Source organism: Xyrauchen texanus, chromosome 47 (genome assembly GCF_025860055.1).
Source record: "Xyrauchen texanus isolate HMW12.3.18 chromosome 47, RBS_HiC_50CHRs, whole genome shotgun sequence".
NCBI classification, from domain to species: domain Eukaryota; kingdom Metazoa; phylum Chordata; class Actinopteri; order Cypriniformes; family Catostomidae; genus Xyrauchen; species Xyrauchen texanus.
In genome coordinates this window covers 23721080-23747808 of record NC_068322.1, presented here as the reverse complement: position 1 = coordinate 23747808, position 26729 = coordinate 23721080, and the positions used below count along the sequence as shown (strand labels likewise).

Here is a 26729-nt window from a genome sequence, read left to right as displayed (position 1 = left end):
TTTTCTTTTTGTTATAGGGCTCTTGTGTTTTTCTTGTCTCATCAATCTCTTCACTTCCTCTCATCTCTGCTCCCTCACTTCATCCTGTCATCTCTGCTGCTTCCACTCTGACCTCATCATCACCTTTATATAACTGATAGTTCTTATATAACTTTTAATATTCATGAATTCATCTGAACAAATTGACAGATATCTGTTATTGTGTCTCACCAGACTGAGGAAAACAGGCGACAGTGCAGTTTGCCCAATCAGAAGAAAGTAATAAATTCAGGGCCTCCCACATATGTGAATTCATTTTTCACCTCTTAATTTCTTTTTAAATGCAAAATCAATTTATCAAAATGAACCGTGTCCCATAATCTGTGTATCAATAAATCTGTAATAATAATCTGTAAATTCAATTTGGAATTGATCAAAAAAACAAATTTCATTATTTGTTTAAAAAATCTATATTAAAAACAAATAATTACTTGTTTTTCATAATTTAGAAAATTCCTATTGCCGTTTTCCCAATTTCCTATTTTTAATTTCAGCTTAAAATCGAAAGTACGAAAAACTAGTCGTTATTAGTTTTTTTAATATTGGTTCAGTAAATTAATAATGAAAAAACAAGTCGTTTTCATTTTTCAGATTTTCAATTCTCAAATGAACATGGAAAGAACGAATGATACACGTATACATGATATACATGATATATGTCTAGATCTGGGTCCTAGGGGGTCTGGTACTGGTCTAGAACTGGATTTAAGGGGATCTGCTATTGGTCTAGGTCTTAGGAGGTCTGGCACTGGTCTAGAACTGGGCCTTGTGGTGTCTGGTATTGGTCTAGATCTGGGTCTTAGGGGGTCTGGTATTGGTCTGGGTGTGGATCTTTGAGGGTCTGGATCTGGTATTGGTCTAGGTCAAAGTGGGTCTGAAATTGGTCTAGAACTGGGTCTTACACGGTGTGATATTGGTCTAGATCTGGGTCTTAGGGGGTCTGGTATTGGTCTGGGTCTTTGAGGGTCTTGATCTGGTATTAGTCAAGGTCTAAGGGGGTCTGGAATTGGACAGGGTCAAATAGGGTCTGGATCTGGTGTTGGTATATGTCTAAGGAGGTTTGGAATTGGTCTAGATCTTGGTCTTAGGAGGTCTGGTACTGGTCTAGAACTGGGCCTTGTGGTATCTTGTATTGGTCTAGATCTGGGTCTTATGGGGTCTGGTACTGGTCTAGATCTGGGTCTCAGAGGGTCTGGTATTGGTCTGGGTGTGTGTCTTTGAGGGTCTGGATCTGGTACTGTCCCCTCATAAATGCTTTAATTATTCATGGTGAGATTTCAAAACCTGTTCTTGTTCTGATCTTTGAGAGACGTGGTTTGAGACGAGATTGCCATTCTATGAGGCTTGCTGTCTTTTCACAGCAGTGAAGCCCTTGTTTTGCTCTGAGAGGAAACATAAGCTTTCTCTCTCTGAGTCAGGAACCCTTTCAGAGCAACAATAACCCCTGACTGAATGCAGCTGTCGCATGGTAACCTAAAAGGAAGAGAGCGGAGGAGAGATTGTGGGTGTAACTAAAAGACAGTCTTAGAGTTTGGGAGGAACACAAAGCCGAAAATACTTGGAGAAATGACACTGGTGCATCGCTTCTGTATATAGCAGCAAACCCCAGCCAGGCGAGTCCTGTCAAGCCAGCAGGCTTCAGGTGACATTTGTCACTTTAATGAATATGGCGGTACTGGGGGTGCAAATTAGCCTTAGAGATGTAATGAGAGTCATTTTCCCTGTTATCTCTTTCTGCTGTTTTATTCTCTTCTGTCTGTCTATACTCTGCTTTAAAGAGTTCTGGATCAATGTTGGCCAACTCACTGGCCTAATTCTGTCCCTTTCTTTCACTGATGCTTTTACGGGCTGTCACATGTCCTACCAGCGGCCCCGCGGTCACTAATTATGAGTCAGGCCCACAATGAAGGTAATTCATCTGCCAATAAACTATTGATACGTTTATAAAGAGAAAGTTCAAAATTGACTATAATACATGGGCTATTTATCCAAGGACATGAACAGCACTGAGTAGAATCTCTGAGTTGCTGTCTCTTAATTACAGTAATTCCGAAAAATTAAGAAATGATCACTCGTGATGCTACAACAACAATGACTTTAATGGCCGTTCACACAAAAATAACATGCTTGCTTCAGCAATTGCGTTTTTCATCTCACTTTGCTTTTACGTCTCTGAGTTCCCATCTCTTAATTACAGTAATTCCGAAATGACGTGAATGCAGCATCAATTCTGACGGAATTTTTAACTTTGGGTGAACTATTCCTTTAAGAATGAATACAATACAAACAAAACAAGTTAGACTACCATACCACATTTTGCATGGGTACAACAAAACAAACCTAAAAAACTTTCTGAAAAGGTCATTTGCAAAATAAAGTCAGTTTTGTTTTATGCTTTGAAATACCATTAAGCTCAACATATTCTACGTCAGAGGATGCTTAATGAAAAAGTTGCCACAGTCAGAGTTCTCGAGCACTAAACATGAGCAGCCCAATATTTCTGTGAATGCGCAGAATGTGCATGCGGCTAGAATAATCTGCAGTAATTAGTGGGTCCACAAGGTGGCAACACTCACAGATGAGCCGTTGCTGTCACGAAGAAGCGTTAGAAGACGTAATCGCTGCTAAACAACAGGAGACGAAGGTGGAAACAACAACAGTGGATGTGCAAGTCAAAAAAGACACCTTCATGGGTCTAAACTCCTGAAGAGAAAGAGTCCAGTATCTCATAGCAGTCGTAGTGTGTATGCGCCTACAATCAAATGAAGTCTTAAATTTGTGGAATGCTCAATTCCCACTACTTACTATGTCCTTGTGGTGGCGTGGTTACTCGCCTCAATCCGGGTGGTGGAGGACAAGTCTCAGTTGCCTCTGTTTCCAAGACTGTCAATCAGCTCATCTTAACACGTGGCTCATTGTGCATGACGCAAGGAGACTCACAACATGTGGAGGCTCTCCGCGATCCACGCACAACTTACCACACGCCACATTAAGAGTGAGAACCACTAATCATGACCACGAAGAGGTCACCCCACGAGACCTGGCTGGAGTCACTCAGAATGAACTTGTACTTTTGAAAGGCTTTGGAGCAGAGTGCCAGTTAAACACAGAGAATGAGAGTAAATAATACAGGATAAGGAAACCTCAGATGTGATATGCGTGACGTCACTAAGAACTTTTATGTAATGCTCATATTCCAACAGAAGTTGTGAATATTGTGTAAGGTATTTTTCCAAACCCTGTTCATAGATAAATGGTTGAATCTTCTTTTTGTATGAGAATGAGCTGCCATTGGTACAAAAATGTAAACTTCAAGGTGTGGCTGTGATAAACATTTCAACCCTGAATACTGTAAGTTTGCTAGCACTTAGCATTTAGCATGTTTCCATTTGAATTCAAAAATGTCAAACAAATGTGGATGAATCAGCATTTTCATGAGTGATGTTTGTTTGTTTGGTGTTTGGAGCTGGAGACAATGCCATGAACTGCTCATCTCTAAATCTCATTACCAAACCCTGACTGATAAAACACTATGACACTGCAACATACACACTAATCATTTTGAACACTACATTTATTTTTTTACACAAAATTATTTGTGTGAAATGTTTCATTTGCATGCTTGTGCTAACGTTCTTTAAAATAAATGCCAATTTGGCTTGAGATTTTGTTATCTGTTATCTAATGTTCATGTGTGCAATAACCCTTACAGAAAGTTGAGAGTTCATGGCAAATTTGCCACTGATCATTTTCACATGAAAATGAGCAAACATGCTATAAACTGAGCAGCAAACTTCTGGAAAACATTTGCAGCGAATCAAAAAAATGTACCAAAAGCTCATTTGCATGTGAGTGGCAAATTTGAGGCAATTTATGGCAAGTATGCAGCTAGTTTGCCAGAACTCTAGATTTTTTGCTACGGAAGTGTTTTTGGGGGCCACTTTATCTCAAACATGAACCAGAAACACACATTGGTCTCTTTAATTTTCTCAAGAGACGATCTCTTGAACACAAATCTTCCTAGAGGGTCTGATAAAACAATTCAATATTAAAAAAATCCAAACCTAGTCTCATCATGTTAATGTACTAAAATGTTTGCCAAATAATTTTTATTTGGCTTGTTGCACATATCGCGGCTTGGTAAAATAGTCACTGGAGGCGCTACAACAACAATGACTTTCATTGCCATTCGCACAAAAATGACCTCATCTGTTTGGGAGAAACTTTAACTTGCTTTTAGCGACACACAGTGGACATAACACCTTGGAACTGCCGTGATACTTTCTGAATATTCAAAATCAAAATCTTTCTTTACACCGAAAGGACTGTTGAAGGTGAATATTCATTAGAAGTGGTATTAGTCATACATGCAATCTAGTAGCAACCAAGAAGCTGTCTGAGATGTGCATGAGGGAAAATGCCAGTGATGTCAGCACAAGTGACTTGTGGTGAGTGTTAATGCAGTTAAATGGGTCAGCGCTGTACAGACAGGAACACACAGGATAAACATACACACACTTAAAAATAGTCTCTCAGACACACGTGGGAATAATGTCAGCAGATGACACACAGTTACACGCACTCCTGTCAATAGTCCCTGTTCCTCAACTGGTAAGGTATAGCTATGTACTAGCAACGTCAAGGTTATGGATTTGATTCCCAGGGAACACAGAAAACTAGAAATGCCAAATGCATAAATGTAAGTATCCTACATACACACTATATACAGCATGAATGAACAGAAAAAACGGAGAGTGTTAAAGGGACAGTTCACCCAAAATAAAAAATACATCTCACAACATTTACTCACCCACCTGTATGACTTTCTTTTTTATGCAGAATAGAAAAGGAGATATTTTGAAGATATGTTTGACACTGCTCATTTGTGAATGGTGATTTATACTGTCAAGTTCTAAAAAGGACATAAATGCACCATAGAAGTATTGTGGAAGTAGTCCATACGATTTGCAAGTCTTCTGAATCCATATGATCGCTTTATGTGAGGAATAAACAGAAAGTTGTAATTCACTGAAAATGTTCCCCTCTGCCACAGCTCTCAAATCTCCTTTGTACTGTGTTTAATAAAAAAATGCCGTTTTTAGACGTGCCGCGGCATTGACGGTGCCATTGGTTCTTGTACAAGGCCCATGTTGATGCAGCAAGACTGATTATATGCATCTACAAATGAGATTTTGCAGTTTTTACGGAGGTGAAGGTTTTCAGTAAATAATTTAAATTACTGCCTGTCCTTCATAAATCATATGACTTCAGAAGACTTTGAATATATTGCATATGTCATATGGATTACTTTTATGTTGTGTTTTTTGTGTGTGTATGTGTGTGTCCTTTTGAAGCTTAAAAGTATAAATCACCAGGGCTGGACTGGTAATCTGGCATACCGGGCATTTTCCCGGTGGGCCGACGCACTTAAGGGCCGATCAGGGGCGGACTGGCCATCGGGAGAACCGAGCGGGCCGATGGGTTGGCCGTGAAATGGGTCACGATAAACTAATACCCACCCTCCCATCCCCCCGCGCAACAACTTTTGGGCCAGTTGCCATGTAAAATCCCGGGCCGAATTCGCTTCCCAGTTCAGCCCTTAAATCACCATATACTTTTGTTGAATGGAAAAGAGCAGCGCAAACACTCCTCTAAACATCTCCTTTTCTGTTCCACATAAGAAAGAAAGCCATGAGTAAAATTAGTTTTCAATTTTGGGTGAACTATCCATTTAATAACAAGTTGCTAAAAATAGATCGAAAATGCAAAAGAGAAAAAGACAGCTCTTGAAGGACACACATACGGGGTCACAAACCTCTGAGTCACAATGAGTCCTGATGCTCTGGCAACTCCACCCAATAATCCCTTTCCTGTTTCACTTTTTATATCTCTCCTGACATTCATTTACCACCAGCTCATGTCTCTCTGGAGAGTGTGTGTAAGTGTATAACATTGGCACGTGTAAGGTTATATAACAGCAGATTTTGATGCAGTCGTTCACTAATGTCCTTCAGTGTTCTAGAAGTCATTCGAGCTTTACTGTAGCTATGATGGACACGATGATCATATTTAACACGCACAGGGTATTGAATCAAAGAGCAATCAGGCACAAAAGAGAAACCATTATTGTCATTATTACATGAATATTATAATTTAATGGGAAAAGGTATCGCCTACCTTTAGAATAACTGAGAAACAATACCTAATTAGTCCTTAACAAACGGGGTAATAATTGAGTGAATATTTGCGTTAAATCTTAACAATGAATGGGAATTTTCACTGTCAAAATGTATCCAATGACAAAGTGAGATAATTAAATTAATTTGATAAAATTTTATAGAAATTTTAATTGTGTGGTCACAAGTGTGTATATCATCGATTTTACAATATAACTCTATATCTGAATTATTCTTTTGTGTTGAATGATAACGGCTGTCATAAATTGCACAAATTTAAATGAATTTGAACTATAAATATCAAATCCTGGTGGTTGTTCCCCACAGCATGCAGAGCTGCACCACAGAGTTACTATTAAACTTCTCACTTGTACATTTTAATTACTAGTGCAAATTGATATAAATGAAAGGGTCAGAATTTAGCCTTTACAGAAAGGGCAGATGATTTTTTATTTCATAAACTTTCCCAACATCTTTTCAGGAGATTATATTTAAGTAGTAAGGTACATGTGGCTGGCTGTGCTATATTCTGAATACAAGGTGCCTTGTTGCTTTAATAAATCTGTTACTACTCATTAAAATGTTATGCATTAATCAAATTCATTATTTGCCATCCTTCTGCTCAGGACTGGGAGATATGTCCCAAAATATTTTTTTTCCATTTCGTTCGATATCGATATTTATCACAATACACATTTAATACCATTACTGGGGAAGGAAAAGTGTTCCACGTGTAAGTTAGACCTCAAGAATGAGTGCAAAAAAACTTGTTTACAAGTAAACTACCTTTTAATTTAAAGTTCAAGACGTGTATGCAGTTTGATATTTAATTTAAAGATGTGGCCATTAATATAATATTCAAACACAAATTAGTGTAGAGAGGAACATCTATCACAGTTGAAGGGAAAATAATATAATATCCAGACTCCGTATTGGGCACACTAAACTAAATCAAACACTTTTCATACTTGGGAAACATGAATCTGGAAGTTGTACGAAATGTGGTCTTTTAGAGACTGCTAAACACATGCTATTAAGCTGCAATGCATATGAGAGAGAAATCAGATGTGAAAGTGAAACTAAACAGGTACCATATGTGACTTTTAAATGTAAAAGTGAAAGTGAATAAAAAAGTAAAAAAGTGGAGTAAAAAACTTTTAACCACTGGAGCCTTCCTTATGTGATATTTGGAGTTAAGAACAAAGTTCTGGTCACCATTCACTTGCATTGTATGGACCTACAGCTGAAATATTCTACAAAAAATCTGAATTTGTGTTCTGCTGAAGAAAGTAAGTCATACACATCTGGGATGGCATGAGGGTGAGTAAATAATGAGATAATAAACATTTTTGGGTGAACTATCCCTTTAAAACATGTCACTTTATTTTTAACATTTTCCCCCAACATTGCTACCTGTTTTTAACGGGTGTTTTAACATTCACATTTGCACATATTCTGGCCAAGTGTTTTGCAGTAAATAAACATTTGCACATAGTTATATGGATAAAAAAGCAATTTTTGGCTACTTTTCCTTCACTCGCTAGTCCACAGGCATGATTTATATGAATAATTTCAAGCATTTAAGCCTTTAAGATTATTAAAATATTTCGGATCATATGAAAAATTAATTCAGCCAGGTGTTCAATCTTCTGGCTGGAACTGTGCAAGTGATGAAATGAAAGGAACATAATGTTTTATTCAAATAAATACCCATTAATTCAGGACAAAATCCTATAGCAAATAAATTGACCCCTTTTTTAAACACTAGCTGTCAATAGAAATTATTAATTTCAACACAAAAATTTGAAACTGAGCTGGAAAATTAAATTAATGAGCCGGTGTGTTGTGGTGTGCCGGGTGTAGTAGACCGCTCTGGGCCAGTAAGACTAGGGCCACTTTTTGTCCTAGTCTGTCCCTGCTTCCTCCCCTCGCATGCATTGACAGACAGTATAAAAAGAAGGACAGCAGACATCCTTTGAATACTCACGCAGGAAGTGCTTCTCCAGTAAGGCAATTTCCAAATGCCCCTTGATCTCATTGAGACGTTCCGATTCGCTCCTCAGGTCTTGCATGACAGCAAGGTTAAGAATCCTTGTACCAGCCTAGAAAAAACATACAGGGTTATAGACAAGCATGGACTTGACACATCCTGATGTACTATATCACTCCCAAAACTAGAAAGTAACTCTTTTGGTTGTTGCATTTGCATTTACATGACAGTATTATTGTTGTAGATTACATATCAGCCTGCAACTGAATGCTACGTAAAAACAAATTATACTGTGGTCGATCGCTTTACATGTTGCTCTGATGGTTTCTTCCTGCCTTATTGATTAGTTCTTAGCCAGAACAGGCAGCAATGTCAACCAGACCTGGTTAGGTGAGAATACGCATCCCCTAACAAAGACACGCACACACAGGTATACACTCATCTCAGAGCAGTGACTTACAGAATACTAGTCCTCTGTATGGTGTTGTCCTCCCGTTTCAGATTGCTACACAAATATAAACATTAAACTGGAGGCCAATATTAGTGCTGAACGTGGACTGTAATATTCAGACTCACAACATGCACCTCTGACTCCATCCTGCCACATACACAGGCCGAAAGAATGCAAGATCTTCATAAAGCCGAACCGCAGTGAGAGAGAGACAGAGAAAGTAGGTGAGTGAGGGATTTGGAGAGGGTGGCACTGCAGAAAGAAACAGTAGAGGTGGTGTCTCTTTAAGAGACCAATGCGACTGATGCAGGCATGCTCTCTCTCTCTCTCTCTCTCTCTCTCTCTCTCTCTCTCACACATGCACATGCTCGATCTCAGACACACACTGCAGCAAACCTTTAAGGGTAACATGCTGCATGCGTTTCACAATTTGTGGCATGTTGAAATCCAAGCTGGTAAGACGCAATTATAAGCAAAAGGGAAAACAGAAAAGGAAATATGAGAGCAAATAAGGGATGTGTGTAGCAGAGAAAGAGAAAGTGTTAGAGAAATCATTCTCATTCATTTTGAGCGAAGAACCACAATATATAAAATGCAAACGAAGCCACAAGGTAGCAAAAACTAGGGCAAACAGTTATTTTCAAAAAGAAAATAGCGCTTTTAGCGAGCTTTCATAGGCTAGAGTGTGTTTACATGGGAATTCACTCCTGAAAAAAGACACAGCAAACAAAGGAGTTCATAGACCATATAAGCCAAATCTTTTACCTTGGCAACACAAAGCAATGCGTCCTGACAAAGAGAAGTTAAAAGAGACATCAGCACAGCGTGAGTGGGGGTGAGAGATAGACTACTTCCTGTAGGGGGTAAGACATTTGGCAACTGGCTCACATAAAAGTGCTATTCAGGTTCAATCGAACCCCTGCTTGTGCTCAACAGTGAAAAATTGATCTCATTACCTCTGCCCTTTCAAAAGTCATTAGTGCATGAATCAAAATGTAGTGCTGAGTCTAAACTACACAGATACAACCCGATTATCAGAGAGCATTGAGAGGAGATATCTGACTAGACCTAAGCTAGCTTTACGTGTGGTTGCTATGTTGGGAATGGAAAACTCACTTACTACTAACTAACAAAAATGAATATACTATCTACTACGCCGTATAAACTCTAAACTGCCAACTTTGTTTGTATTTTATGTTTTAAAACCACAGTAAGTATACAGTGCATACTGCAGAGTATTCAGTACATAATTAGCAAGTATTACACGTTTAAAAACTGTATGCCGTATACTAAGTGGTATTCAGTATGTAGTTAGCTAATATTACACGTTTTAAAATCGTAGGCAGTATACTGTGCGGTATTCGGTATGTAGTTTAGGGCTGGAACGGTACATGTATCAGCACCTTCGCGGATACAGGGCTTTCGGTGCGGTACACGCAGTCACACAAATTATTATTTTAGCATAAGCGAAACCAATATTAAAATAACATATAACAAACAACACAAGACCGCACAGAACCAAAACTTAACAGAACAAGCGCCAGACAGCACACTAGAAACTGCTGATCAAATAAATGCATGTTCAGTTTATGCTGACTGTTCTTTCATCAAAGTGCATGCTGCCCTGGCGGCTTTCACTTTCGCACACTGTCTCCAAGTTTATATCCACGTCACCCACTGAACGCGCTTAGATGCGACATACAATACGTACCCCCCCCCACCCCCCTCGCTGCAAGAGCAGAGAGAGCTAAAGTGATAACGAATGCCATAGCAATACTTATAATTGAGTGATAAGTACAAGTGAGCTGAAAGGCAAAAGACACAGAAATCTGATGATTGTTGATACTGTTGGCAATTGGCTGAGAGACCTGTAATTCAAATTATTAGGGATGTAATGGTTTATCATGGCACAATACATTGCGTTTCAGAAAATGTGAGAATGCGCATCATAAAGATGGGATGTTTTTATTATTATTATATTAGCATCTGATCTATCCAAAACATGCGATGTCCTAAGCCTAGGTAACATGGGCATACAACTAGAAATGGCTTCATTGCACACAAGGAGCTCTAAAATATGATTGCACACTAACAGACACACTGTAAAACGTGATTCTGAGTTTTAGTCAGGTGGACAAATACAATCATGTCCTGTCAACTTGCAGTGGCTCACTACACAATATGATAAGTTATAACAACCTCAACTTGAAGGGAAATGGAAAACTTAAAATAACGTGTTCACATAACAACAAAACATAGGTTCTCTCAATTTTCTGCCTCATGCGCATGTGCCAGAAACACTACGTCATGATGACGTACTATATTAACGAATTTGAACAAGACGCGCCATCGCCATTTTCTCCACGAGAACACGACACAAATTGCTGATGCGAGAAAAAGACGAAGGAGCTGTTATTTCACCAACTACAGATGGATTTTTATAGTAAGTATACCCTGATTTGTTCTTTCATGTAAAATGTGGCTTGTTTCGTTTGCGCTCATCGACTGCTTATTGATTGCAGGCCATCACATTTGACAAACTGATTATTAGTAATGTTTTTGCTAGCTATACAGTGTGTTAAGGTACGTACACACTGCCAGCGACATCGCGCGCGACAGCGACTCAATACCATTCATTTTCAATGCGAGCACAGCGACTTCCGGCGATACGAGCTGTCGCGACCGTTGGCGCTAGATGTGGGCGTGTCCAGCGACGCGACAAAGTTGAGAAAAGTTCAACTTTGGAGCGACTAACGGAAGCGACAGCCAATAGGAGAGACGACGGGAGAGCTCACGTGATCCTTCTCTCAGCTCCTGCAGTAACGGAAAGATGGATGAAAGGCTAATTCTTGCTGTTAGAAATGTTCCAGTGCTCTATGATATGTCTCTTCCCACGTACAAGGACATTTTAAAGAAAAATACTGCGTGGAAAGGTGTATCTGAGATCGCGGGGATTTTATGGACCCATACAGACCGACATTTGCATTTTCGCCGCAGATAAACAGCCGCTCTGGCAAACAGCACGCCTTGTTTCTCATTCGTCTTTGATATAAAGCATTTTATGTACTGATTCCATTTATATTTAGTCTTTTCCCTACAACCTGCTGCGACCTGCAGCGATATACGTAGCTTTAAGCTACGTACACACTGCCAGCGACTTTATCGCTGCAGGTCGCCAGTGGCTGGCGGTGAAGTCGCTAGTGGGTGTTCCCACTACTGGTTGCCTAGTAACGTTTATAAATGACATTCACGGATGTCATTCCATTGCTGTTGACAGCGAATCTCTTTTCTTGCCACTAAAAACAAACATTTTGATGTCGCTGGCAGTGTGTACGTACCTTTAGACACCGAGCTGCTGTCGAGACGTGGAAGAAAGATAAATCGTCTTTGACTAGTATAAGTTAATGTTGGTAAATAGATCAAAAAAAGTGTATATTTAAGTTACTTTTTAGCGTGTTCTTGATCGGATCTTTTTATCGTTAGAAACACAGAATGACCAGTAAGTTAACGTTAATATCTGAATTTTTTTCAAATGACATACCATACCATAATGTTTTTGAGCACGTGCAAACGGTGCGTCTTCTGTAGGCTTAATTATGTAACTTACCATGATTTTGTATTAATATAATGTCAACTTTTTGTAGTTCATATTCATAATCACTTGATTAAACTTTTATGTCAATTGTGTTACCTGTGAAGCCCTGAAGAATCATGAATTTCAGGATTATGTTATTTATATAAAACATTTTCACATAATAAAAGCTATATTTACAGCACTGCTCAATTTTATATTGTCAGCAACATCATTAGAGTAACATTAAATGCATCACCAGAAATATAAATTTTTCTATTAGATAGAAAAAGTTTTTTTACTCATAATTGGTATTTGTGAAGTACGATGTTTTAGGGCTGCACGATTATGACAAAAACCACAGTATCTACTAGCACAGTATAACCACTGACAGGTGAGAGACTTTTTATTTCAGCATGCACTTACATCACTGGTAGTTCCTATTTTGCTGCGTTCTTGTTTGAACAATTACGTTACCGTGGCATCCGCAATTATATATTTGAATAGTTGTGCAGCCCTATGTTCAGTGAATATTTCTGTATGTAACATGTATATGTGTACTTGGATTGAGTTTTATTTTTATTTTTTTTATTTTTTTTGCAGGATCAGTATAGTGGAAGCAGAAGTCGATGAGGTGGTGTTGCAAGATTTGCAGATTTTCCTCGCCCAACCAGCGACTGCGGTCAAGCCAGCCGCCAAAAAAAGAAGTGTGTGCGCCTATTACTATGAATACGGTAATTTCAGTAACAGCACAGAAAGAACGCGCTTTCAGAGCACTTGAGTTGCCCAGATCGATCCGTCCGTCCGTCTATCTATCTTTTTTCTTTCTTTCTATGTCTTTTTTATCTATCTATCTATCTATCTATCTATCTATCTATCTATCTATCTATCTATCTATCTATCTATCTATCTATCTATCTATCTATCTTTTTCTTTCTTTCTATCTATCTTTTTTCTTTCTTTATATCTATCTATCTATCTATTGTGTCTATCTTTTTCTTTCTTTCTTTCTATCTACAATTTCTTTCTTTATATCTATCTATCTATTGTGTCTATCTTTTTCTTTCTTTCTAACTATATTTTTTCTTTATTTCTATCTATCTATCTATTTCTTTATTTCTATCTATCTATCTTTTTTCTTTATTTCTTTCTATCTATCTATCTATCTTTTTTTCTATCTTTTTCTTTATTTCTATCTATCTATCTTTCTATCTATCTTTTTTCTTTATTTATATCTATCTATCTTTCTATCTCTTTCTTTATTTATATCTATCTATCTTTCTATTTATCTTTTTTCTTTATTTCTATCTATCTCTTTCTTTCGTTCTTTCGTTCTTTCGTTCGTTCGTTCTTTCTTTCTATCTATCTATTTCTAAAAGCCAAATTTCTAATAAGTAGAAAAAACTAATGGTCAGTTCTTATACGGGACGTCCCATACAGTATACACACCTTATATCAAACAATTTTACTGTAGCATTTTGGAGAAATGTCACATTATTCAACTTCTGAGGCCCATAAAGACCTCATTTCTAATAAGTAGAAAAAACTAACGCCAATTCTTATATGGGACGTCCCATACAGTATGCACAATTTATATCAAACCATTTTACTGCAGCATTTTGGAGAAATGTCACATTATTCGATTTCAGAGGCCCATAAAGACCTCATTTCTAACAAGTAGAAAAAACTAACGGCCAATTCTTATACGGGACGCCCCATACAGTATGCACAATTTATATCAAACCATTTTACTGTAGCATTTTGGAGAAATGTCACATTATTCGACTTCAGAGGCCCATAAAGACCTCATTTCTAACAAGTAGAAAAAACTAATGGTCAGTTCTTATACGGGACGTCCCATACAGTATACACACCTCATATCAAACCAGTTTACTGTAGCATTTTGGAGAAATGTCACATTATTCGACTTCAGAGGCCCATAAAGACCTCATTTCTAATAAGTAGAAAATAACAATGGTCAGGTCTTATACAGGACGTCCCATACAGTATACACACCTCATATCAAACCATTTGTGTGTGTGTGTGTAAGACATAAAGATAAAGAAAGAAAAAAGAAAACAGAAGCATTGAAAGCATGACGAGAGATGACCCATATAGAATCTACAAAAATCTGATATGACAGAACGAATAATCATCATCATTGAATGATACTATAGCCATTTTAACCACATATAGTGCATAAAGTGAAATGATAGATCAATTCATTCAGATATGTCTTTCATTCATTCTATACAAAGTTTTGTTAAAAAAATTCCTGAAACCTAAAAATGTTTTGGTAAATTTTTTTTATTTTATTATTATTTTAATTTGATTTGATTTGATTTTACTGAGTCCTGATGTCACTGCAGAGGACAATCTCTAAACAATGTAATGACATGACAAATTAATACATTCAAAAACATTTTTTTACTGGTTCTAAGGAGGATTTTTTTTAATATATATATATATATATATAATTTAAAACACAAAGTATTGTAAAGTAATAAGGAAAAACACTTATATGGTTATTTTGCGTTGCACTCAAATAGAAAACAAGTTTATAAAGTTATATGACATGCAGCATCATCTGACGATGTTTCATTCTCTTTGGCTCTTCCGATGCATGATCAACTCATGTGCGCACCTGCTAGGCGTGGCCATTCAGTCAATCCTCTAAATGCTCACTTTGTCCTGATTGGCCGAATCACTGTGTGATCAGCGCATGAAAACGGAACGGTTGCTTTTACAAAATAATAGTTATAATAATAACAGTAACGATAACATTTATTAATATTACTTACTTTAAAGTTACAGATTTTTTAAACGTTAATTTAAAACGTTAAATAGCTTGGAAAATTATTTTGTGAAAAACATGGTGAATTTAGGTGCTGGTGTGAGGGTGGGCGCATTGCATTAGATTCCCATCTTTCAGTCTTTAAAACAGCATCATGAGATGACAGAAAGAGCGGTAAGTTGGTAACCTTGTTATATAATTAATTGATGCTTTAACTGTACTTTGATAGACATTTCTTCATTAACTATTGGTTCCCCTTCTGTCGCTCTCTCCACGTTGTGTCAGAGAAGCGACACTAGGGGTCTCTCCGATATTCACCTCTGATCTTATTGAAAAGGGCCAATGGGAGTAGGCAGTCAGTATTTGCATACCCCGCCCCCGGACATACGGGTATTTAAGCGGGGCAAATACGGGAGTTCATTCAGAAAATTTCTTCGGAGCCGATGGTCTGTCTGCAGTTTGCTGCGAGTTACACGCCACTTAAACGTTCCTGTTTTCCTCTGACGATCTGCATGCTGTTGGATCTTGACGGCGCACAACAGCGGTTTTCTCCTTCTCAGTGCACGGCGTGCATTGTTGCCCCTGAGCGCTCGACAGCGCAGACACGCATCACACACACACTGTGTATTAAAAGAGTTTTTACTAAAAGAGTAATTTTCTCTAAAAGAGCAAACACAGCGGCGTTGAACGTCCTTTTAAGGACGCGTCTTTTTCAAGATGCCTTTCCGCCCCTGTGTCGTTCCTGGATGCGGTAGAGTGCTCTCTGCTTCAGACGGCCACAGGCGCTGTCTCGTGTGTTTGGGCCGCGATCACACCGAGGCGGCGTTTGTGGATGGCTCATGTTCTCACTGCGAGAACATGACCACGTTGCGGTCGCGGCTCGCTTTCAACAGAAAGCAAGCCACCCCAGCTGCACCCTGCATTGCTCCTTCTTCCCACGGGATTAAGGACGGTGCGGTTGGCGCTGGGGGCGATTTGGGGGCGGCAGCGGGTGCAGTTTCGCCGGGTAGCCCCCCGCGAACCTCCCGTTCCCCGACACGCTCGCTGGTCTCCGTCCACGCTCGCGGCGATAGCGGCTCGCCTCATGGCCCGGCTGTCTATCCTCCCGAGTCTGAAGCAGATGAGCTCGCCGCTGCATCGCAGAGTGCGGTGTCTGATGCCGAGGACTCCCCTGGACTGCCGCCTTCGGGCCAGCAGGCCCAGGCTGAGGCCGACGCTCAGATGTCCGACATGCTTGCCCGGGCCGCCTTGAGCGTGGGGTTGGACTGGAACCCTCGCATCCCCCCGGTCCCTTTCTTCCCAGAGGTGCATGATGAGCTGACGTCTACGTGGAGAGCCCCGCTATCCGCTCGTCTAGGTGCCACCCGCTCCACTCTCTCCACCCTCGACGGCGGAGAGCGCCACGGGTACGACGCGATTCCCCAGGTTGATAGGGCAGTTGCGCACCATCTATGCCCCAGTAGCCCTACCTCCTGGCGGGGTCGCCCCGTACTCCCATCCAAGCCCTGTAGGACAACATCCTCGCTTAACGCGAAGGCCTACACTACGGCTGGACGCGCTGCCTCCGCCCTGCATGCGATGGCCCTCCTGCAAGTCCACCAGGCCAAAGCTCTCAGAAACATGCACGGGGTGGACCTGATCCTGATGTGCTGCAGGAACTGCGCTCAGCGACCGACCTCGCCCTGAGAGCGACGAAGGCCACAGCGCAGGCACTCGGACAGACGATGGCCACCCTAGTGGTCCAGGAACGCCATCTTTGGCTCAACCTGGTCGAGATGCGTGAGGCTGACAAAAACCGCTTCCTGGACGCACCTGTCTCCCAGATTGGCCTTTTCGGTGACACCGTCCAGGACTTAGCCCAACAGTTCTCCGCGGTGACGAAGCAGACGGAGGCCATTTCGCACATCATGCCCCACCGCAGACCTGCCGCTACGGGCCCTGCCCCGTCTGCCCGCCGAGGGCGTCCCCCTGCGAGGAAACCAGCTCCTGCTCCGCCTCAACTCGGGCCCAGCTCTCAGCCCCAGCGTCGAGCACTCCGCAGGCGGCGCACGCCCCCTGTCTCACGAACCCCAGTTCTGAGTCGATTCCTCCCCAGCCCTCCGGGTCCGCGGTTCAGCGGAGGAACTCGCCGACCCAAGCCACTGCGGGTACCCTGGTGGCCACCCCGTACTGGTATAGGGGCTCCACAGGTAAAATAAGAAGGCCTCCTGTTCGGACTCCCCCTGTGTGTAATTCCACGGTTCTGTCCCCTTACGAGCGGACCCCCGTGTCTCCCTTAGGCAGTTACAGCTGCCCCGGTCGCCGTGCTGTAGCAACTCCCCCTTTCGAGGCTGGATCTACCACCGCACCATACTTTCCACACGAGCCCTAAGATGGCCGTGTGATGTGTCTACCACTTTTCCTCCCCAAGAAAAAGGGCAGGTGTGGTCTCCGCAGGGTCTGGGTAAGACCCCCTTCCCTATATGCGTGTAAGGGCCCCAGCCGTGATTGCTCTATGCGAGAAACATATAGAGAGAAAAGAGGCCCAGCCAGGCTGGCCCGTTCCCATGTTGGCAAACATCGCCTTGTTCCCCTCCCAGGGTAACTACAGGATCCCGATGTTCTTATGGGGCATTGGGGAAGGGTACGTGCAGCCAGGTACAGACGATGCGCGGCACTGGATGAAATCCCTGCCCGCCTCTGTATCGGCGGTTCACGTACACGGTTCAGCGCATGGCAAGATTGGAATGGGTCCCCTAGTTTCGCTTCTCCAACACAACGTGGAGAGAGCGACAGAAGGGGAACGTTTGGTTATGTATGTAACCTCCGTTCCCCGAGGGAGGGAACGACACGTTGTGTCTTTCCTCCGCCATGTCGCTGAACTGAGCCACTGTTGTGGCCGGACCATTTCCGGCTCCTCAGAAAAATCCTGAATGAACTCCCGTATTTGCCCCGCTTAAATACCCGTATGTCCGGGGGCGGGGTATGCAAATACTGACTGCCAACTCCCATTGGCCCTTTTCAATAAGATCAGAGGTGAATATCGGCGCTCAAGAGAGACCCCTAGTGTCGCTTCTCCGACACAACGTGGAGAGAGCGACAGAAGGGGAACCAATAGTTAATGAATAAATGTCTATCAAAGTACAGTTAAAGCATCAATTAATTATATAACAAGGTTACCAACTTACAGCTCTTTCTGTCGACTCATGATGCTGTTTTAAAGACTGAAAGATGGGAATCTAATGCAATGCGCCCACCCTCACACCAGCACCTAAATTCACCTACATGTTTTTCACAAAATAATTTTAAAGGCTATTTAACGTTTTAAATTAACGTTTAAAAAATCTGTAACTTTAAAGTAAGTAATATTAATAAATGTTATCGTTACTGTTATTATTATAACTATTATTTTGTAAAAGCAACCGTTCGTTTTCATGCGCTGATCACACAGTGATTCGGCCAATCAGGACAAAGTGAGCATTTAGAGGATTGACTGAATGGCCACGCCTAGCAGGTGCGCACATGAGTTGATCATGCATCGGAAGAGCCAAAGAGAATGAAACATCGTCAGATGATGCTGCATGTCATATAACTTTATAAACTTGTTTTCTATTTGAGTGCAACGCAAAATAACCATATAAGTGTTTTTCCTTATTACTTTACAATACTTTGTGTTTTAAACTAATATATATATTAAAAAAAAAATCTATTAAAAAAAGACATAAATGAAAACAAAGTGAAAATAATACAGTAAAAACATTGCTTGCAAGTAAACAGATATATAGATATTAAAAAAAGTCCTCCTTAGAACCAGTAAAAAAATGTTTTTGAATGTATTAATTTGTCATGTCATTACATTGTTTAGAGATTGTCCTCTGCAGTGACATCAGGACTCAGTAAAATCAAATCAAATCAAATCAAATTAAAATAATAATAAAATTAAAAAAAATTTACCAAAACATTTTTAGGTTTCAGGAATTTTTTTAACAAAACTTTGTATAGAATGAATGAAAGACATATCTGAATGAATTGATATATCATTTCACTTTATGCACTATATGTGGTTAAAATGGCTATAGTATCATTCAATGATGATGATTGTTCTGTCATATCTGATTTTTATAGATTCTATATGGGTCGTCTCTCGTCATGCTTTCAATGCTTCTGTTTTCTTTTTTCTTTCTTTATCTTTATGTCTTACACACACACACACAAATGGTTTGATATGAGGTGTGTATACTGTATGGGACGTCCTGTATAAGACCTGACCATTGTTATTTTCTACTTATTAGAAATGAGGTCTTTATGGGCCTCTGAAGTCGAATAATGTGACATTTCTCCAAAATGCTACAGTAAAATGGTTTGATATAAATTGTGCATACTGTATGGGACGTCCCGTATAAGAATTGGCCGTTAATTTTTTCTACTTATTAGAAATGAGGTCTTTATGGGCCTCTGAAGTCAAATAATGTGACATTTCTCCAAAATGCTACAGTAAAATGGTTTGATATGAGGTGAGTATACTGTATGGGACGTCCCCTACAAGAACTGACCATTAGTTTTTTCTACTTATTAGAAATTTGGCTTTTAGAAATAGATAGATAGATAGATAGATAGATAGATAGATAGATAGATAGATAGATAGATAGATAGATAGATAGAAATAAAGAAAAAAGATTGATAGATAGATAGAAAGAACGAAAGAATGGACGAAAGAAAGAAAGAGAGATAGATAGAAATAAAGAAAAAAGATAGATAGAAAGATAGATATAAATAAAGAAAGAGATAGATAGATAGATATAAATAAAGAAAAAAGATAGATAGATAGATAGATAGATAGATAGATAGATAGATAGATAGATAGATAGATAGATAGATAGATAGATAGATAGATAGAAATAAAGAAAAAGATAGATAGAAAGAAAAAAGATAGATAGATAGATAGATAGATAGATAGATAGATAGATAGATAGAAATAAAGAAATAGATAGATAGATAGATAGATAGAAATAAAGAAATAGATAGATAGATAGATAGATATAAAGAAAGAAAAAATATAGTTAGAAAGAAAGAAAGAAAAAGATAGATAGATAGATAGATAAAAAAGACATAGAAAGAAAGAAAAAAGATAGATAGACGGACGGACGGATCGATCTGGGCAACTCAAGTGCTCTGAAAGCGCGTTCTTTCTGTGCTGTTTTTTTGGCGGCTGGCTTGACCGTGTATTTTCAAACCACGGCTGGCTTGACCGCAGTAACCAGCGTGCCCTAATCACACACTACAAGCTTAAACACTGTCATCAGGCAATTCACTGTCCACTCCCATGCATCTATAAGGATTGTGTATGCACATTTAGGAGTGAACTGTCTCTGAAGAAGCATTCTGTCGAACTCTGGTGCGTTTGTGTGCATGTTATGTCATTGCAAACATGCACGGCGCATGATAGAATACAACAGGGGTCAATATATTGTGTTCTTTATTAATTCGGTGCTATTATGCGCAGCTGAGTAAACAACACAGGTTTACTGTGTGTGTGTGTGTGTGTGTGTGTGTGTGTGTGTAATGCATAAGGTGGTTTTCCGCTGCTTGCAAACAAACTCTTTTGAGGAGACAGTGAATTTCCAAATTTGTTGTCCTGATTCCACCAGGCTCACTCTTGCTCATATCCAAGGTAAATCATCAACACTATCATTCCTTACATGTATTATATTTAACTATCCATCCATCCATCCATCCATCGTCAACCGCTTATCCTGTGTACAGGGTTGCGGGGGGCTGGAGCCTATCCCAGCTAACATTGGGCGAAAGGCGGGGGACACCCTGGACAGGTCGCCAGTATATTTAACTAAATAAATCATAATAAGCTAAAATGCATGCGCAGGTCACATTACTTCCTGAACAAGTGCGCACCCGAGTCCGTGTTGCTTCCATATTCATCTGAACCGCGGCACGGTTCGAGTGTAACCGAACAAAGACCACTTCCTCCAGGTAGTCGTGGCTTCGGTACCCCAGTGCACAGCCGAGTCCACATGACAAAATCATAATGTGAACGCTTTATGATTTTGTCCTGTGGACTCGGGTGTGCACTTGTTCAGGAAGTAATGTGACCTGCGCATGTGTTTTAGCTTATTGTGATGTATTTAGTTAAATATAATACATTTACGGGATGATAGTGTTGATGATTTACTTTGGATATGAGCGAGAGTGAGCCTGCAGTGTTTTCGCGCTTAGCGTGTGGAATCAGGACAACAAATTTGTAAATCCACTGTGTCCTCAAGAGTTAGTTTGCAAGCAGCAGAAGCCCACATTTTACGACACACACACACACACACACACACCGTAAACCTGTGTTGTTCACTCAGCTGGACATAATGGCACAGAATTTAAAAAAAAAAAACTATAGATTGACCCGCATTCTGTTTTCTATCATGCGTCAGGCACGTTTGTGATGAAAAATCCACTCCATAACACTCCAGGGTTCAATAGAATCCAGTTGAGTGTGAAACCAGACCAAAGCTGCGGGGGTAGCCGGGAACAATCACGCTCGGGCTCGGAGTCTAGACCGTAGCAAACGAGCCCAGTGTGAAAGCACCCTTAGACACTCCTGGTTTAAGTGACATGAGCTGGTTACATTCACTATTAAATCTTATTTTGGTGCTGAACAAAAAGGTAACAAATGACTGTTGTTGTTGTTGTACCATATCACTGGTGATTTATTTACAACAAGTGTACATATTTGAAATGAATGTTTTTATTTTTCAAGACAGAGGGAGGGCTTGAAAGTGTAAATGAAAAGAAAAACAAAGGATTGAATCAATAAAGCAGGTACTTAAGCCATCCTATATTTTACAGACAACAAACCAAAGGATGCGGACTGCAGCATTGCATGGCCTGCCGTGGTACATGCGAGAGACTCCTTCTAAATTCATTAAGATATGCGAGGTAAGCAAAACAAGGGAAAACTGAACGTTAGATCTCTTATTTTGCAGGGGTCTGGGGACTTTAAATTTGGTTTTAAGTAATAGTACCTTAATTTTGTTTTCATTCTACAAAGCCCAGTGACTGTGAAGAGGATGTGATCAAGGGTGTGGTGATCGGAATCCTAGTGCTTGTGGAAAATGTGATGGAACCTCTCCCAGAAGTCTACAATGACGTTGCCCTGGTGATTGAGGAAGAAGTGGTGATGCGTCACCTGAGTGACATACCAAATGCTTTTCTGAACCTGATGGGCCTGGTGTACGCATTAAACCTTAACTACCCAAAGGAATTAAAATTCACTTTTGAAGTGATACAGCGCCTGTTCATTGGAGTTGGATCAGACTCCTGCACTGCAAGAGTTCACTCTTTGAAGAGCAAGTTGCTGAGATAAGATAAACTATTTTATCCTTCTGCTACTATTAGGACTTACGCTGTTACACTGTTTTAAAGTTTAAGACCATTGTTATTTTAGATCTCATTGTTTTAAGTGTAACATTGGTATTCTTGAATATTTTTCTAACAGACTGTTTTCTTGTTACCTTGTCCTGCTTCCGCTTTCCTTGTCATGTTAAACGTTTGATTGGGAATGGAAGAGACTGTTTTATTTGAAGTTGCTTAACACAGCTTATTGTGAATTCTTCAAGGGTTAGTTCACCCAAAAATGAAAATGATGTCATTAATGACAGAACCACAACACAATACAATGCTGAATGAAGTCCTAGTTTTTGTTATTTTTGGACCAAAATGTATTTTCGATGCTTCAAAACATTCTAACTAACCCACTGATGTCACATGGACTGATCTATTTTATTTCCTTTCTGGACAAGGACAGTATATCATACATTTCCAATGGAGGGACAGAAAACTCTTTAAAAAAAATGTAAATAATAAGTTAAATAAGTTTAATATCTTAAACTGTTCTGAAGATGAACGGAGGTCTTACGGGCTTGGGACGAGATGAGGGAGAGTCATTAATGACATCATTTTCATTTTTGGTTGAACTAACCCTTTCATGTACACTTGTTCCTGTAAGGAAAATATCTGATAATGACAATGAGTTATTTGTACTATTTTGGCTCTAAAATGGGTCTGTGCATAGAGAAGTCTGCACGTATTTCTGTGAGCTGTATATTTTTTTACATTGGTATTCTAGAATCTTTTTTTCAAACAGACTGTTTTCTTGTTACCTTGTCCTGCTTCTCTTGATCACGTTTTATTGGGAATTGAAGACATTGTTTTATTTGAAGTTGTTAAACACAGGTTATTGTGAATTCTTCATGTAAACCTGTTCCTGCCCTGAAAATATCTGATAGTGACAGTTATTTGTACTATTCTCTAAGAATGGGTCTGTGCATAAAGAAGTTTGCACGTGCTTGTGTGAGCCGAATATATGTGAGGGTTTTCTTGTGATGTGAAGCTAATTATTTTTGTCTGTTTTTGGGGTGCAGTGCACCTGTTTAAAAAATAAATGCTGAGAATGCTGACAATTTTGCAGTTGTGTTGATTTCATAAAAAAATCTGCTTCCAGGTAGATATCTAGAACTTCTTGTCAAAGCAAGCAATGAAGTCTAGTATACTCAAAAAGTTAAGTTGTGATGTTGAGGAAAAATTACTATTTTATGTCAATTAGACTTGGTTAATGGTTGTGAAAACATGAAAAATTAACTTCAACCAATATGCTTTTAAGTTGACTTAACAAAAAAATCTAAATCCTTTTTAATTGATACAGTGCATTGGCTCAATTTACTGCAAGTTATTTCAACTTAACTCCTAATGTTGGCTAAACTTAACTGAGTCATTGCAACAAGATGACTTGACCAAGTCAAGTTGTGTCAACAAATCATTTTTTACAGTGCACAGCTGTTGTACGATGAGTTGAAACTGCGGAGACTGAAACCAGGACCAAGAGAGAGACGCGTCTTTTCCGCGCAAGAGATCGAATGTCTGTTTGAAGAGTGAGCGTGATCTGCTCTGACTGAGTGAGAGAAAATTTAAGTTTACAGAGGTTTAATGAAAGTCATATACTGTACACCTACTACTGTATATACTGTATAATGCTGAATAGAGTGAATAATAATGCTATGGGGGAATCTAGTCCTAATGTAAAATGTCATGTCTGATTCAGTTTCATCAGTAAATTATTTAACTGGATAAGCAGAAACTTCTGTTAAACATGTATTTTAAAAAAATATTTAGATGTAATCAGAGACTATATATTTTAGAAAAAACATTTTAATTTGAATGATTTTTAAATGTATGTAATCAGTAACAGTATATAAGAAGCATATGTATCTAACATAATTCTGTATTTTCAGTAAGCAGAATTATTAGCTAATATTACCATTTGGTGTCACTGTCACCACTGCCCTGTTCTGGGTTGATTATTAGTCCCAGTACATCTCTGATGGATCATTTACCACTTTTAAGAAAAAGTGAGCACAATAAAACTACGCTGGCATCCATTCAGGCAACTTTGCTCAGGAGAGGTAATGTCACGTTTTTATTTTGTATTTTTTTTTTTTTCATTTATTTTGTTGTTTTTTATTTCATAAATATTGCTTGATATTTTGTTTAATCATTTTTTTTTTCTTAAATGTTGTACTTTAAATTTGTTGAATAATTTACCACCTACCATGCGCAATGGTCACTAAAGTAAAAAGTGTGACAACTAGCCCTGGTGTCCCCTTTGAAATTAAAAAAACTAAAATCCCCATGGCCCCTGCTGAACACTAAGGGTTGCTTATTTTGGGCTTCTTTTTCCAGTTCAAGTTGAAAAATTGTCAACTAAAATTTTCATTGCCAAATAGCTGTTTGATCTCATTTAACGTAACGTGAGATCACGTTAAACTCTAATGATGACGAGTGAGAGCAGCACTGCAGTTCACGACTGACTGAGGAGATGAAGAATTACACAGATCACAGTTCAGATGCACTCTAAAGCTTCCAAACAGCTTCAGCTTATATAGATCACAAACTACAAGGGAATTATACAAAAATACCAAATAAGTAAATACAGAAGTGCTCTCGTTGTGGAATAAGCAGAACCAGAGCTCTTTAAAGGAAACACACGGTGTTACATCTTAAATGCAGTTTTAATGTGTTATAGGTTTATTAAAGATCAAATAATACGGTAGCAGATCATGTAATTAACTACAAACTCCGAAACTGGCATTTCTCTGTGGTCAGCGCCTCTTCTATTAGTTGTGCGAATGTCCCGATCTAATGGGGAGAGATTGAAACTCTGTTGCGGGATGCTCATCCCTCGAGCGCACACTTAATGCAGCTAGATTATAACGTGATGACTCACAACTTATTGAATCATAATATATGTCACTGTGCATTTCTTCTCATGAAAACAATTGGCAACATGCAGCTTTATTTATAAGAGAGAGTTTGTTTTTGTGAGTTAAAGATGGATTGAAGTGAACAGAAAGGTGAGAGAGGAAGTCTTTGCTCCATTATACACGGCAACAAAATAAATGTATGATTTGTTTTGGCTTGTTTTTCAATAAAAATATCTAAAACTCATTTAAAGCAATACTGCAGAAGAAAACAATTGTTATCTGAGAATGTTGAATATAATATTAAAAATACAAATATTTTAAAATATCTAAAAATCCTTTAAAAAAAGATGCATTCACCTGAGAAGCAGCATATAAGATATTTAGACTTGCTTTTAGAGAATAATTCTTGAATATAAGTATATTTTGTCTTTACTGCACTTGCAGAAGTATAACCAAGTGAAAAAATACATTTACTGTATATTTAAGAGACATTCACTTAAAGCAAGTCTAAATATCTGATCTGTTGCTTCTCAAGTAAATTTAACTAGTTTTAAGGATTTTTAGACAATTTTAAATGGAAAACAAGACAAAAACACTTGATAACAATAGGATTTTTTACAGTGAATTGTTTTACTGAATTAAATTAAAAAGGTTTGTTTTTCCTTTAATTCAGTGAATGTCATTTAGAGTTATTTTTAAAAGATGATTGTGCCCTCTTTATTGTTATTAAGCATGTTAAATACAACCTTTTAAGTCGAGGTAAAGCTGAATAATCTGTTAAGAGCTAATGATTAATCGTTGCAATAATCACAGAATAGTCGTTCTAATAATCGTTAGATTAATCGATTATCAAAATAATCGTTAGTTGCAGCCCTAGTGTGCTCTGTGGTGTACTGCACATTTTGGCAAAAGTACTATATTAGGTCTTTCGAGTATTTGACACATAAAGAAAATTCTAAATGCATACTGTGCACAGTATAGAGTATATACATACTTTGTACTGAATGCAAAAGTAGTATGTAAGTATGCTTTTCCAAACACAGCAGTTGCTTGTCTGTGTGTGGCAGAGAGGGAGACTGAACTAGTGTGATCAACATGTAAGCCATGATGACTCACTGCAGACTGTTTGCCTAAACAGCTAAGCACCACTGGTCACAATATCTGTTAGAAGAAGGCTGTTGCATTCAACACTAAAGCTCCCCGTGATGCAAGAAATAACCAATGCAAACACATGCAAACTCTGTGCTGAGTCTCTGACCAGCCTCCAGCATGAGCAGACAGTGAGGTTACATGCTTCCTGAATGCCATCACAGAAGCATATTGATTTTTAGCTCTCAAAATGTATCATTGCCAAAACAGATTTCTGTTGGGAGCCATTTAAGGTCTGCATAAAACCATATAAAACCATCACAATATTATTTGGACTTATTCAAATATCTGACCCTTACTGACAAGGATAGAAATCTG

General features: G+C 39.1%; 1 protein-coding gene across 1 annotated transcript in view; it reads right to left on the bottom strand.

Annotated features, from left to right (window-relative positions):
- Positions 1 to 26729, bottom strand: part of gramd4a (GRAM domain containing 4a) — a 111281-nt gene that overhangs the window by 68383 nt on the left and 16169 nt on the right. The window contains exon 3 of the mRNA XM_052120506.1: positions 8203 to 8317. Coding sequence (XP_051976466.1) covers positions 8203 to 8317 — 115 coding nt within the window. The remainder of the gene's footprint in view (positions 1 to 8202; positions 8318 to 26729) is intronic.